This window comes from Mus pahari, chromosome 14, assembly GCF_900095145.1.
Source record: "Mus pahari chromosome 14, PAHARI_EIJ_v1.1, whole genome shotgun sequence".
In the NCBI taxonomy this organism is placed as follows: Eukaryota; Metazoa; Chordata; class Mammalia; order Rodentia; family Muridae; genus Mus; species Mus pahari.
The window spans coordinates 4,592,180-4,606,172 of NC_034603.1; the positions used below are offsets into that span (position 1 = coordinate 4,592,180).

The 13,993-nt window shown below is 44.7% G+C and overlaps 1 protein-coding gene across 1 annotated transcript in view; it reads right to left on the bottom strand.

Moving 5' to 3' along the window:
• Window positions 1-5,341: 5,341 nt before the first annotated feature.
• Rars (arginyl-tRNA synthetase) overlaps window positions 5,342-13,993 on the bottom strand; it is a 27,990-nt gene continuing 19,338 nt past the window's right edge. Inside the window, exons 12-15 of the mRNA XM_021211917.1 lie at window positions 12,904-13,009; window positions 6,576-6,748; window positions 6,045-6,292; window positions 5,342-5,556 (exon numbers count right to left, since the gene is read on the bottom strand). Coding sequence (XP_021067576.1) covers window positions 5,447-5,556; window positions 6,045-6,292; window positions 6,576-6,748; window positions 12,904-13,009 — 637 coding nt within the window. The 3' untranslated portion in view covers window positions 5,342-5,446. The remainder of the gene's footprint in view (window positions 5,557-6,044; window positions 6,293-6,575; window positions 6,749-12,903; window positions 13,010-13,993) is intronic.

Below are 13,993 nucleotides of genomic sequence, written 5' to 3' on the forward strand. Positions count from 1 at the left end.
GTGTAACCTAAATCATATGGCACTTACTTCAGCAAAAAAGGGAAATGGAATGTTTACCTCGGTGTTTTGTCTTTGCTTTAAAAACCCATTCTTTCGATCAATCCTTGAGAAACTGGAGGAAGAAATGGGCAGCACCACGGATAGAAACCCAGACGTCCCTGCATAGGCTTTAGCGTCCAGTCAGCACCAGGGACAGCTGCCTCAAGCATGTCCCTTTTGACCACTATTGGTGGCTTTGGGGCCAAGCTGGACTTCTGTGTAGCTGATCTAAGCCCATGTTTGACCTCCCTGTTAGTGGAATTAAGTGCCAAGACCAGGGAGGTGGTGTTGGGCCCCTAGGGGCCCAAGTGTGGAGAACGCGACCCCCAGAAACACAGCTTGACGACAGATCGCTGCAATGACAAGAGGTTTTTATTTCAACACGTGTGGGGTTGCTCAGCCTCGCAGGGAGAGTCAACTCCGACTGTCAAAAGTACAGCTTCTTCTTTTTTTTTTTTTTTTTTACTCTTTTGAAAAGTGGGGGGCTTCACAGTGATATCATTATTGGCTAGCAAATCAATAATATATTTTTAATTTTAGTGATCAGCTGTTTTTGTGCCAGAAAACTTGGTCAGCAAGGTTAGGGCAGTATGTGGTTTATCTCGGAATCCAGATTGAGGTAGGGCTTTCCAAGGACTGTTATCTGTGTTATAGCTAAGTTTTGAGAACAGCTAATCTTGCTCCGGTCAACTGTGGTCATCATGACCTCTTAGCCAGTCCTCTCAGATGGGGAAGGGGCCAGGTGGTATTGAACTATTGAACTTGCTTATATTGGCAGGGAAAGGGAAAATTCCTCAAGCAACGGGGGGGGGGGGGGGGGGAAAAGCTTTTGCAAACAGCTTTGGTGCACATTAGCCAAGCTAAAAACTTTTATTTCTTCAGTGGAATGCACCTAAGAATTAGAACTTGACCCAGGGAGAGGATATTAACTCCCCAGATGTGGACAGGGTTAATCTGCTCTCCTGTCTCACATCCACTGACAGCACCGGCAGGGCGGTTCCCCCCTTAGTATATAAGGTTTTCTTGATGAGAGCCACAAGCCTGCATGAGGATATAGACAAGGCGGCAGAGGAATAAATGCAGGATTCCTGTGATAGCTTGTTCGTGGGAAAGACTAGTTACAATTTGAAGAGTATTTTCTAAAACAAGCTACATTTGCTGTCTTGGTTGTGTTTCCACCAATCAGACCTTGTAATGACTAGTTTTTGCATATACTTGAATTGGCCATATGATGCTCAGACACTTAATCAAATATTACTCTGGTTGTTCCTGGGCAGTTTTTGGATGAGGTTAGCATTTACATTTGTCAAGTAAAACAGATTGTCCTGCATTGTGTGGGCGAGTTTCATTTCATCAGTTGAAGCCCTGAATAAATTAAAAGGCTGCTCTTCCCCAAGGAAGAGAGAATTATGCTACCCAATGGCATTTGACCTGGAATATTAGTGCTTTTTACCCAACAACTTTTGAAGGAGGATGTTGGTTTTGATGATTTCAGATTTTCGAGCATCCATTTTGCATGAAAAAATTATTTGTGTGTGTGTGTGTGTGTGTGTGTGTTGGGGGAAGTTCATATGGGTCCTGATGGAGGTGATGTCAAGATCACACAGAGCTAGGAGAATGAGGACAGGGCAGCCTGAGAGGACACATTAAGAAGCAGAGAAACAGGCTGGTGAGATGGCTCAGTGGTTAAGAGCACTGACTGCTCTTCCAGAGGTCCTGAGTTCAATTCCCAGCAACCACATGGTGGCTTACAACCATCTGTAATGGGCATCTGATGCCCTCTTCTGGTGTGTCTGAAGACAGCAACAGTGTACTCACGTACATTGAATGAATGAATGAATGAATAAATAAATAAATAAATCTTTTAAAAAAAGAAGAGCCGGGCGTGGTGGCACAAACCTTTAATCCCAGCACTTGGGAGGCAGAGGCAGGCGAATTTCTGAGTTCGAGGCCAGTCTGGTCTACAAAGTGAGTTCCAGGATAGAGCTATACAGAGAAACCCTGTCTTGAAAAACAAATAATAAATAAATAAATAAATAAAGAAAGAAGAAGCAGCAGAGAAACACTGTGGGTGCTAGAGAGGCAGGCGAATTTCTGAGTTCGAGGCCAGCCTGGTCTACAGAGTGAGTCCCAGGACAGCCAGGACTACACAGAGAAACCCTGTCTCAAAGAAACCAAAAAAAAAAAAAAAAAGAATGGTGTGCAAAGCATCCAAAGAAATGATGTGCTGATAGCCAGGCAGTGGTGGAGCATGCCTTTAATCCCAGCACTCAGGAAGCAGAGGCAGGTGGGTCTCTTAAGAGTTCAAGGCTAGCTTGGTCTACAGAGAAGTCCAGGACAGCCAAGGCTTCGCAGAGAAACCCTTCTTGAAAACAAAAACCAGAAAGAAAAAACTGATGTGCTTTTGGCTTTGGGGCTGGGAGGTTAATCCACCATTTAATTTGCCCTTCCACTAATGTTGGAAATGGTTTCCCATCATTATTTGTGCTTCAGCAAGCTCCGGGGTGGCCCCAGGCATGGGAGACGGGAGGCTGCCTTCATTGCGGCAGCCTTTCAGCCCAAGTACAACTGAAATCAGAGGCGGGCCTGAGAACTTAGAGCTTCAACAGCGCCTGCCAGAGGCTCCCCCACAACTGACACGCAACTCATAATTTTCTTGAAAAAGGAATTAGAGCCGGATGGTGGCGCATGCCTTTCATCTCAGCACTCAGGAGGCAGAGGCAGGCGGATCTCTCAGTTTAAGGCCAGCCTCGTCTACAGAGTGAGTTTAAGGACAGCCAGGACTACAAAGAGAAACCCTGTCTCAAACAAACAAACAAACAAACAAACAAAAATTAATGGTAATTAAAAAGAATCAGTTGATGGTTTGGCAGCATTTCTCAACCTGTGGGTTGCAGTCTCCACAGGGCTTGCCTATCAGATATCCTGCATATTAGATATTTACATTATGATTCATAACAGTAGCAAAACTATAAAGTAACAACAAGATAATTTTATGGTTGGAGGGGTCACCACAACATAAGAAATCGGATGAAGAGCTGGCGAGATGGGCTCAGCGGTTAAGAGCACTGACTGCTCTTCCAAAGGTTCTCAGTTCAAATCCCAGCAACCACATGGTGGCTCACAACCATCAGGAATGAGATCTGACGCCCTTTTCTGGAGTGTCTGAAGACAGCTACAGTGTACTTACATATAATAAATAAATAAATCTTTAAAAGGAAAAGAAAAGAATCGGGAGGCAGAGGCAGGCAGATTTCTGAGTTCGAGGCCAGCCAGGGCTACACGGAGAAACCCTGTCTCGAAAACCAAAAAAAAAAAGAAAAGAAACCGGATTAAAGGGTCACAGCATTCTGCACCAATGGCTAATCCTTTTCCCAACTAGCCCTCTTCTACTTTCCTGTCATTTGTGTGCGTGACATAATAGGTTTCATTATGGTGTTTTCAGGAGCGTGGGTGAAGGGTAATTTGAAGGAACGTGGCCTACTCTACTGGGGGGAAACTGTCCTCTGTCCCCTTCGTGGAAGTATGTTGGTAGGGCCCAGTCTCATAATGCCGTATGCACAAGTCAGCGACCCATTGCTGGGCAAGTTCTTATCTGGGGAAGGGGAAGTTGAACTTGTAGGTTGGCCAAGGACTACTTGACCTTCCCTGGGTAGAAGGTGTGGGGGGTTGTGCTCCCCAGACATGGTCAGAGGAGGGGAAGCCCTGCTGGTAAAGGGAGTCCCTCATTTTTCACCAAGCTCAGAGGAGGTATCTGGTCATGGGGGATTGAGACCTTGATAAGCAGGGTTTCCTCACATAAGAATATTTGGTATATATCAAAAGCAAGTGTGGCTGGGCATGGTAAGTAAAAGTTTATCACATAAAGTGGGAGGTGGAGACAAGAAGATTAGCAGTCTGGGCCACCCTTGGCTACATGAAACCTCATCTCAGACAGAGGTGCTTCGCGCTTTGCCTAACTGACTGTTCTCAGCAGCTCTGCACTGTGCATGGCCAACCTCACCATACCTCCCACTCTGGAGTTGGCTGTTTTCTTGTAACTTCCTGGACTAGCATTGTACCTTGCTTCGTAGCTTCCTTCATGGAATTAAGGAACAGAAGGGTCCATGATCTGCCAAAGAGTGATACCCCAGACTCAAATAGCATGTAATGCAGAGTGGTTTATTCTGCAGAAGGCCAGCATGCTGGGGTCTCCCGTTACCAGAAGAGAGACAACCAAGTGAGCTTGCCGGCCTGATTTAAAGCACATTAGGGAATTCCAGGGTAGGTGACCTCTATGTTAATCTGTTGGGTCCATCTCTATGGGCATTCCAGGGTGTGGAGGCTGGAAACTTGCTGGGGAGGTCCGGACACTGTTGCTGACCCATTGTCCCTGCCTCAGGCCATGTGGTGAGACAGCTTCTGAGCCTGGACTCTGCTGCTATTGCCCAGTTCTCGGAGACAGATTTCGGCTTGGTCTTAACTGCCTGCCCTTCTCAGGGCATTAGGGCCCAGGCTGGGCTGGCCCGAGGCTCTTGGGTTTCCTTTCCATTTCCATGCTCAATGGAATTTGCACTTTTAATTTCCGAGAGCTTTTCCCGTGCATTTAAAGCATGGCTATTTGGAACGAACCTTCTCGCTGAGTGTAAGCACTGATAGTTTCAAGTGTGAGACGTGCGACTCTTCCTTTCACTTGAATGAGTAAAGGCCACTATGGACTGTTAACTGTGATAATGTTAGGAATTGTGAGGCTCAAGAGAGCTCTGAGATGCCAGGGTGAAAGCCTGTTCAGAGGGGCAGGGAAAGCACCCAGCTGACATCCCACTAGGAATGCCCCTCAAAAAATGCCCTCTCCTCAAAAACCCCCTTTCAAACTGAATGTTCCTCCCTCTACTTCCGGTGTTTCTCTATCTGTCCTCCTGACTCCCTCGTACTTTGTGCTTGCTTTGCTAAGAGAACTCCCGCTATTCTGCAGAAGATATGCTGAACCCAGGGATGGCTGCTCTCTCTCAGACTAGACTGGAGGTAACCCAGGCGACTATTTTCTTGTCCCCCTAACCTTGGTTGTACTGCTTTTACTAAATGGAATTTGAGAGTGAGCCACGTTTGCAGTCCTGGTTCAGAACAATCTGTAATGATGGACTCTAACCTGTAAGCCTGGTAAGCTTTAACCAAAGAGCGGGAGTGGAGAGGACCATGACCTTAGAGCTCAGTAAGTCAGGATCCTTGCCAAACACGCTCTCTCCAACTCTGATGCCTGCATCTTTATGAACGTAATTTTCTTTTTAGAATCTATTCTGTTAGAGACAAAGAAACACATTTGGCATAGTTGTGAAAATTCTTTTACTACTTTTGTGTCCACATGATTGTTTAAAAAGCAAATAGTCCTAATGGCTGCTTTGGTAAAAACAGTCCCCAGTGTTAAGGGTTACATTCTTTGGACGGGTTTTATCCCCAATATATCGAACCCCTTGGCCATGACGGCAGCCACGGCTTCACACAGGAGCATCCGCCACATGTTCACTTTCAATACTTTCCCTGGGAAGAAAAAAATAAGACATTAACTCATTTCTCAGTTTGAAAGTCATTAAATAACTGAAAAGGTAGCAACCCATAGGCATTTGGGAGGGCCCTAAGATTATCTTCAACTACAAAGAACATTTATGGCTACATTTCTCCATTAAGCCTGCTTTCTTAAGGCCATACATGTGTGAAGAGACTGTAAACCATGTTGGTGATGGACACCCACCCCATGGACTGCTTCTGTCCTAAGGCTTGCCTTGTTAACATGAAGACATCAACAACAGTGGGTGATTCCATAGCAACAACACTCAAACACACTGTTTGTACTACAAGCATCCTATTCCAGTGCCCTTCACATTCATTTCCCAAGGAACTGCCCAGAGGTGGAGACACAGACGGAATGGGCACAGTTCTGTTTCTGCTTTGACGGGCCCCATTTCAAACTGTCTACACAAATGGCCTGGCGGCCCCTCCCCAAGATGGACAGTGGATGAGGCGCTCACCAGTCTGTCGATCTTTCTCCACACAGTAGCAGCTATCGTAGAACTCCGTGAAGGTGGTAGCCAGCTCATAAATGTAGTCACAGAGGGTGTGGAGAAACAGGTCATCTAAGATTTTCTGGAGGATCTCGGGGAACCGTAAGATGCACCGTCCCAGTTTCCACTCTTTTTCATGGTCCAAAATGATCTTGGTTTCCCGAGCGGCTCTCTGTAGCATCTCCTCATCAATGCTGGCCAGGCGCGCAATAGACCTGAAATACCAGGTAAGTGCCCTCTGGTCAGGCGCACACTCTTTCCACACAAAAGTACACAATCTAGTATGACCGATCGGAAAACACCAGCAATTAAAACAGATTCTCAGCCCAGTGTGATAGAGCTACCTGTAACCCCAGCGCTTGGGAGGCAGAGGATCACATGTCAGAAGCTAGCCTGGGACACACATACATGTATATATATTATCAAGACCCTGCCTCAATAAACACCATTTTGGAAGTATCATCCCTTGATTCTACACATAAGCGTCTGCGCAGTCACCTGATTCTGGTGAAGGCATACAGTAGGTAAGCAGCTGTGTTCCCTCTGTCATCCAGCATCTTGTCAAAGGAGAAGATGTAGTCATTGAGGCGATTATGAGAAAGGTCGGCGTATTTGATGCAGCCATATGCAACGGATGTCTGAGCTGCTTTCAATTCCTCTTCAGTTAAGACCTTTGGGAAAACAAACACTTAGCTTGTCCCGGGGTCTCACAGGTAGGAGATGGAGTCCACAGCAATTAAGGAGTTACTATCAATTAGTACAGAGAGTGAAGGAGGGACAGGGCCACTGCATGAAGGAGAGAGTGGAAGTGAACTCATTAGTTCTCATGTGAAGGACAATTTGTAGAGTGTCAGCTTACTTTATAACACAACACTGATTTATGTATCTACTTCATGCTATGCCAGGGGTGGAAGACGAGAACTGTCCACTTCTTTTAATACACGAGAGGCCGAAGCAAAGGGACTGCTGCATGTCCTAGGCCAGCTGGGGCTACAGAGGCCCTGTCTAAAAGTATGAAAACCCCAAGTATTTCAGACTGGCTATCATACCCTGGCTTGTAGCAGCTTTACTCTTCCACTAAGACACTTACTTAAAGGTTGGATACACAGGTCGTCAAAACTGGGAGAATAAAATTGGAGTGACTACAGAAATAAAGCTAGAACCGACCCGGAAGCTTCCTTTGCAGAATGAGGTAGCGAGAGGGTTGGGCTGTCACCACAAACTCACTACTGGCCTCGACAGGTAAGAGGTGCTCCCTAGTGCAACAGCAGCATGACTGTGTGGCTTGAGGAGGCTTGCTCCACATGAGGGGATTTATGTTTGATGCTGTATACTGCAGCAAGGTCTTAAAGCAGCAGCTCTGGTCAGTGTTTGCTGAGTCTATCATGAATACTGGTATATGCCCATACATCAGCATTGTTGGCTTTGGTCAGAAAAGCTTCTTTTCGAATTCTAGCAGTTACAGCAAAGACCAACTAATGCTCAGGATGCACACATCACTCCTTCTGAGGCCCAGGAAGTGGTGGGAAGGCTTACAAGGAAGGTCCGTCCGTCCCAGGAGCTAGGGGCGATTAACAGCTGCCTTCCTCAGCGGTGCAGCCACTGCTGACTTGCTCATGCTCCTAGCAAGCAACCCTAATCCACTGGTTCATCCCTCCACAAAAGATGACTCACGGTAATTCATAAAACCCTATCTACACACTGCTGAACCGGCTCAACAGATGCATAATTTTAGACTTAAAATGGTTCCTGTGCACATCAATTAGTCAAACTGAAGAAGCAAACAATTTTGTTACTAAATTCAGTCACTTGGAGTTCTGTTATCAGGGGGTGGGGGCTGGAGACGGCAGCATTTGGGAGCTGGTTGACAAGAGAGGCTTTTTCCAACCTGGCTAGTACAGGGACTGCCATGCCCAACAATCTAGATTTTAAAGCGGAAGCCCTCTCAACATATGATGATACAAGCTACAGGTTGGGTCTATGCTTAAGATTCTCAGGAACTCAATTCACACTGGCTTACAGATAAATAAGCATGTGCACACTCTGAAACTATTACAGTGATTTAGTAAGAGATATGTTGGTTTTAAGTTAATTGATAAAATAACAGGTTTATACTTATCTGTTAGATATTTAATTACACGGTTTACCCACTATGCAGATGACAGTGTAATGTTATGTTTGTCCATTAAGTGATGCAATATGATTTTATTTCACAAGAAAATAACTTTAAATGATACCTAGTCATAACTAATCAGCATATAATACCTAAAAAATAAATGAGGTGATATGCAAATTTTATAACTGTTTAAACAAGTAATTTAAAGGCTAAGGAAGTTCACAAATGTAAGGCAAAAAAACAAAAAACAAAAAAACAAAAAAACCAAACAAAAAAACAACAAAAAAAACTCCAAACCCACCGCAACCCAACAGGCATTGTAAACCAAGGCAGCACACAGAACTGTAACACACACTCTAACGGGAAAAATCTGTACAATGCAGATTGTTTATCAGACAGGGTCTCAGGTAACTCAGGCTCACCTCAGAGTCATGGGGCCTCGAACTCCTGATCCTTCCTGCCTCCAGCGGCTAAATGCTGGGACTGCAGGTGTGTGCCTTGTAGTGCTGGGGATCACACCCAACCAGGGCTTCACTCACGTTAGACAAGCAATCTACTGACAGAGCCACATCCCAAGAGTGTTCTTTAAACAGAGTTTCTAGGGAGGGAATAAAAACCAGGTGGGAGGGACTGGGGTGAGAAAGGAGTCACGTGGGAGAAAGAAATTATCCCTAAGTAGATGGGATAGTCTGACAACGTGACGAAAGGAACGGTGAACTAAAAGCCTATGTAAGCTATAAGGGATTAGAACAAGCTGGGTAAGGCATGGAAAGACCTGTCTCCCACTCCCAGTTTTTGATATAGTCTTGCTATGTAGCCTGGTGGGGTGGAACTCAGAACAGGGCTGGTACTGGATCTCTGCCCTTGTCCTGCATCTGCCTCCCACAATTACAGTCAATGTGCCACCATGACTGATCTTAGGAAAATCTATGATCAGAAAAGCAATCGTTGAAATGCTGCTAAAACTCAAACTTTAGCACATTGACATAAGATCAGAATCTAGCTTAAAGCAATGATCTTGTCTTTAAATACTGGTCTTTTTTTTTTTTTTTTTNGCCTGCCTCTGCCTCCCGAGTGCTGGGATTACAGGCGTGCGCCACCACGCCCGGCAAATACTGGCCTTTTAAATTCTAGAAATGTTTTCTGTAGTTCAGGCTGGCCTTGAAGTGAAGGTCCTTCTGCCTCAGACTCCTTAATGTTAGAATTACAGGTGCAGCCTGCGGGAGGCATTCCTGTTCACAAACTTAATTGCAAAGCTTCTGAGAAAAGCTTTTCTTTCCAGTCACCCATTTCCTGTTAAGAGCTCTAGCTCTGTTTATCTTCTTCTGTAAAACAGTATTCACTCAATCTTCAGCATGTATTCCTCTCTCTGCTGGATAATCCCAAACTGAAAGCTGGATTCTCCAAATGGCCCTTCTTTTCATAAGGAAAAGGGATCATGCCTCTTTACCTTGGGCCCAGTGCATACCCACACTGTTTTGAAAGGTTTAGAAAGCAAACTAAACTCTTTCAATTACTTCTAACTCTGCCTAGTAGATGAATACTCTCAATGGTCAGATTTTGATCAAGTGTTTTATGGCAAGCTTCTTTGGAATAAAAGTTCTGTATGAACCCGACATGACTTATATTTTCCAACTGGGTTCCTGGAGCTTCTGAAAGATGCCTCGTTCATCTTGTCCAGATAAGCACCTAATCAAGTTGACACGCTGACTATGAGAAACACTGAGGCCAAAGTTTTGCTTGGGACAGGATGGCCTGGAACTGCAATCTCACTGCCCCTGCCCTCAAGTGCTGGGGTTAAAGGCTTAGCTTGGCCAGAGTCTTGTACTCCATACCCCATACTTTTCTGTAACATTTTGTCTTTTAAGTCGATCTTAAGACCCAATAAAAGTAACTGAACTGCCTTGTTCACTGCTGAACTCTTACCAAAATTTGTCTTGAAGGTATGTTTGCTACAACCCAATGGAAGTAAATCTGCAGACCTTGTAGCTTCTTTAAACTCAACTATAGTTAATAGTATCTTGGTATGTCTGCCTTTCTCAAGTCAGAAGCCTATGGGAATGCAGTTCAGTTGGTAGAATGCCTGCCTAGCCTGCACAGGCCTTGGGTTTCATTCTGTATAAACTGGGGGTGGTGGCACATGAGTATACCTTGTTTGTTTAGATATGGTCTTGCTACATGTACTTTCAGGCTGGCCTGAAATCTGTGCTTTTTTTTTTTTTTTTTTTTTAANTTTTTTTTTTTTTTTTNTTNTTTNTTTTTTNTTTTTNTTTTTTTTTTCAAGACAGGGTTTCTCTTGTGTAGCCACGGTTGTCCTCGAACTCAGAAATCCGCCTGCCTCTGCCTCCCTAGTGCTGGGATTAAAGGCATGCGCCACCACGCCCGGCAAAATCTGTGCTCTTATCTCAGCCTCCTGAGTGAGTGCTGGGATCACAAGTCTTGCTACACAGACACTTTGCTAAAATGGTAATACCATTTCCCCTCCACACAGGGTTTTTGTGTGTATCCTTGGTTGTTCTGGAACCCAATCTGTAAACTAGGCTGTCTTCAAACTCCGAGATCGTCCATCTCTGCCTCCTGAGAGCTGGAACTAAAGCCGCTGCCCAGCAGTAGCGCCACTGTTTACATACCGAGTAAACTCCACACTCTACTGGCTGGGAAGGGGCATCACTGAGCTCCCAGGCAGCTTGGCTTACAGAGTAAGCTCCTGCCTCAGCAGACAGACTAGACTATGTATGGCTTCAAGGGTCCCAGACTTATAGTGACACTAGCTACAGGTTTGGCTTTCCATCTGCAAGAATGTCTATGTAACTGTCACTGTCCCTTTTCTGTTACACTTACAATTCATTTGACAAACTGGCTTTAGAAAAAACTAGAGCTGTGGATGGTAGGTCATGCCTGACCAGGTTAAAGTAAGACCCCATCCCACCCTCCCCGACCAAGCAAAACCCTGAAATGTTCTGTGTGGAGCTAAGGCTTTAAACTCCTATACCCAAGTGATTCTAATGCTTCCGTCTCCTGAACACCAAGACTACTGGTATATATACCACATCTGGCTTTGCGTACGGTTTCTGAAGATTTGTTGTAAATTATCTCCTGTTTACCATATCCTAAATTCTTTTGTGTACCTCCAATCCAAAGTTTCACAGAATCAGTAAACCCAATCAACAATAAAAGTCTACGTTGAACAACGCAATGAGAGCCTAAAGGGGCCACCAGTCTCAGGCCACCTTGTGCACAACACAAATGTTTAGCAAAACAGTGAGATGCCAGCCTCATGTACCTGGGAAGTAGTTTTTGGTGACACCCACAATGCACTTTTAATATTTTCTTAATTTCAATGCAGGTGTAGGATGCAAAATATAAATTAAGTCAATGTGATTCTGCTAATAACATGATCAGCTGTGTCACAGACCCTCCTGTTTAAACAGTAAGCTATGAATTTGGATACTGCTAGCTCACAGAATGTTCAAAGTCATAGAACCCAACTACAGAGAGCTGCCTGGAGTCTGCTGTGTAGCTTGTGCAGACTCACCAACAGAATTCACATTCTATAGGGGACTAACCCTTAGCACCTTCCTAGCTAAAGCCCTCACCTATAGGTAAGAACACCAAATGACATGACAACTGCAGAAACATTTATCTAGAATTCCTATAAAGTGAGGATTAGTAGTTCAAGGTTATCCTCAGATACATGGTGAGTTAGCAGAATACGGAAGAGCTTCCCAGCAATGTAAGCTTGCCTGCCACACAACTGTGACACACCGACGAAGGAGACTGCCACACAACTGTGACACACCCACGAAGGAGACTGAGCTACTGCATGTTTATTGCTTATGAGAGTCATCATTAATAAATGTTCACTGTAGCTGCAGTAGCATACTCCCATATAAAGATAGCACTTGGGGGGCTGGAGAGATGGCTCAGAGGGTTAAGAGCACTGACTACTCTTCCAGAGGTCTTGAGTTCAAATCCCANCANCCACATGGCTCACAACCATCTGTCATGGGATCCGATGCACTCTTCTGGTGTGTGTCGGAAGACAGCTGCAGTGTACTTGTATAAATAATAATAATAATTAAATACTATTAAAAAAAAAAAGATAGCACTTGGGAAACAGGTTCAACACTGAGCTCAAGATCAATATGGGCTATAAAGGGAGACTCTGCTACACAATCTCACATGTCCACGTTACTCAAAACAACCTGTGAGAGCAAGGGGTGTAGTGGAGAGAGGATCTGAAAACTGAGGGCGGGACATTATTTTAATGAAAGTGCAAAGTTCTGAGATAGAAGAAAGGCTCTCAAATGTTTTCATCACAAACTAACAACAGTGTAAGATGTTTAACTTAAACAGTTTATACATGGCATAAACCACTGTGCAGGAGCTAGGCATGATGGTGTACACCATAGCCCCAGCATCTGGGAGGTAGGGGCAGGAACATCAGGAGCTGAAGGTAAAACTTGGCTCTACAGGGAGCTTGAGACCTTCTTGGGTTACGCGAGATTCTATCTCAAAACAAAAGTCACACAGCTTTTGTCCCCCCATAAAGTACAATTTCTATGTGTTAAAATTAAATAGAAGCAGAACCACAAAGTCACATTAACAACGGGGAAACAGGACGCTTTGTAATATCCAGGAATACGGTTAATCAGAGTGAGCCAGTTTATTTGCACAGCCCCCATATGTGCCGATACAGCCTTGACCTACCTTGTCTCTCTCTTTCTCCTTTAGCTTGTCCATGGACCGCTTCAGCCCTTCTTCCAGCAGGTCCACAAGGCGCACAGTCTCACCTGAACGTGTTTTAAATTTCTTCCTATAAGAAGTTTAAAGACTTATAAGGAGGGTTTGCGAGATCTCCAGCAAGCTGCCTGCAGGTACCAAGGTAACAGGGTCATAATCAAATTGGCTGCCAGGAAACTGCTTTCCACTGTCTCTCCACTCAAAACACCCTGACCTCCCCTGAACGCTATCCTCAACTACACTTTAGTGGTGATGTTTTTCTTATGCACCTACGGGGCTGGAGAGCTTGCTCAGCACTGAAGAACACTGACTGCTCCTCTAGAGTTGTGTGTGGCAGCACACAACCGCCTGATACCCTCCCTTGGGATCTCACAGGTACTGCACAGGCACATAAAAATTAAAACTCTAACTTGCTCACTTTCCTGGAATACAGATGCTGTTTAAATGTTTTGACCTTTTGGAAAAACGATTAAAAATAAGCCTGCCACACTTGCTTCTACGCTTGGCGAGTCAGCAGGTTCTTTACTGGACTAATATAATTAAACACTGCCTGGCAAAAAGAAAGCTAGCCATATTAAAAAAAAGAACCATTTTGTGCCTTGGTATTAATAAATACTGAATATAAACATCTTACTCTATTTACCTTTGTATTTCAAAGACTGAACAGAAAGGAAGGAAATGACTGAAAAACAGAAGGCAGCACCGTGGACACTATTAGCTGTAGTCTTGATAACTGTCGCTTTATGTTTTGAGACAAAAGTGAAAGCAGGGAATCTCAGATTCAACATTCATACTTTCCCGCCCTGCCAAGCATCCAAGCTGAGACTTGAGCACAGCCTGGACAGATGGGAGGAAGCGCAAACCCCTCTGTAACCTAACTGCTGTTGCCACACTGTCCTCACTGTAACCTAACTGCTGCTGTCACTGTCCTCACTCTAACCTAACTGCTGCTGTCACACTGTCCTCACTGAAACCTAACTGCTGCTGTCACACTGTCCTCACTGTAACCTAACTGCTGCTGTCACTGTCCTCACTGTAACCTAACTGCTGCTGTCAC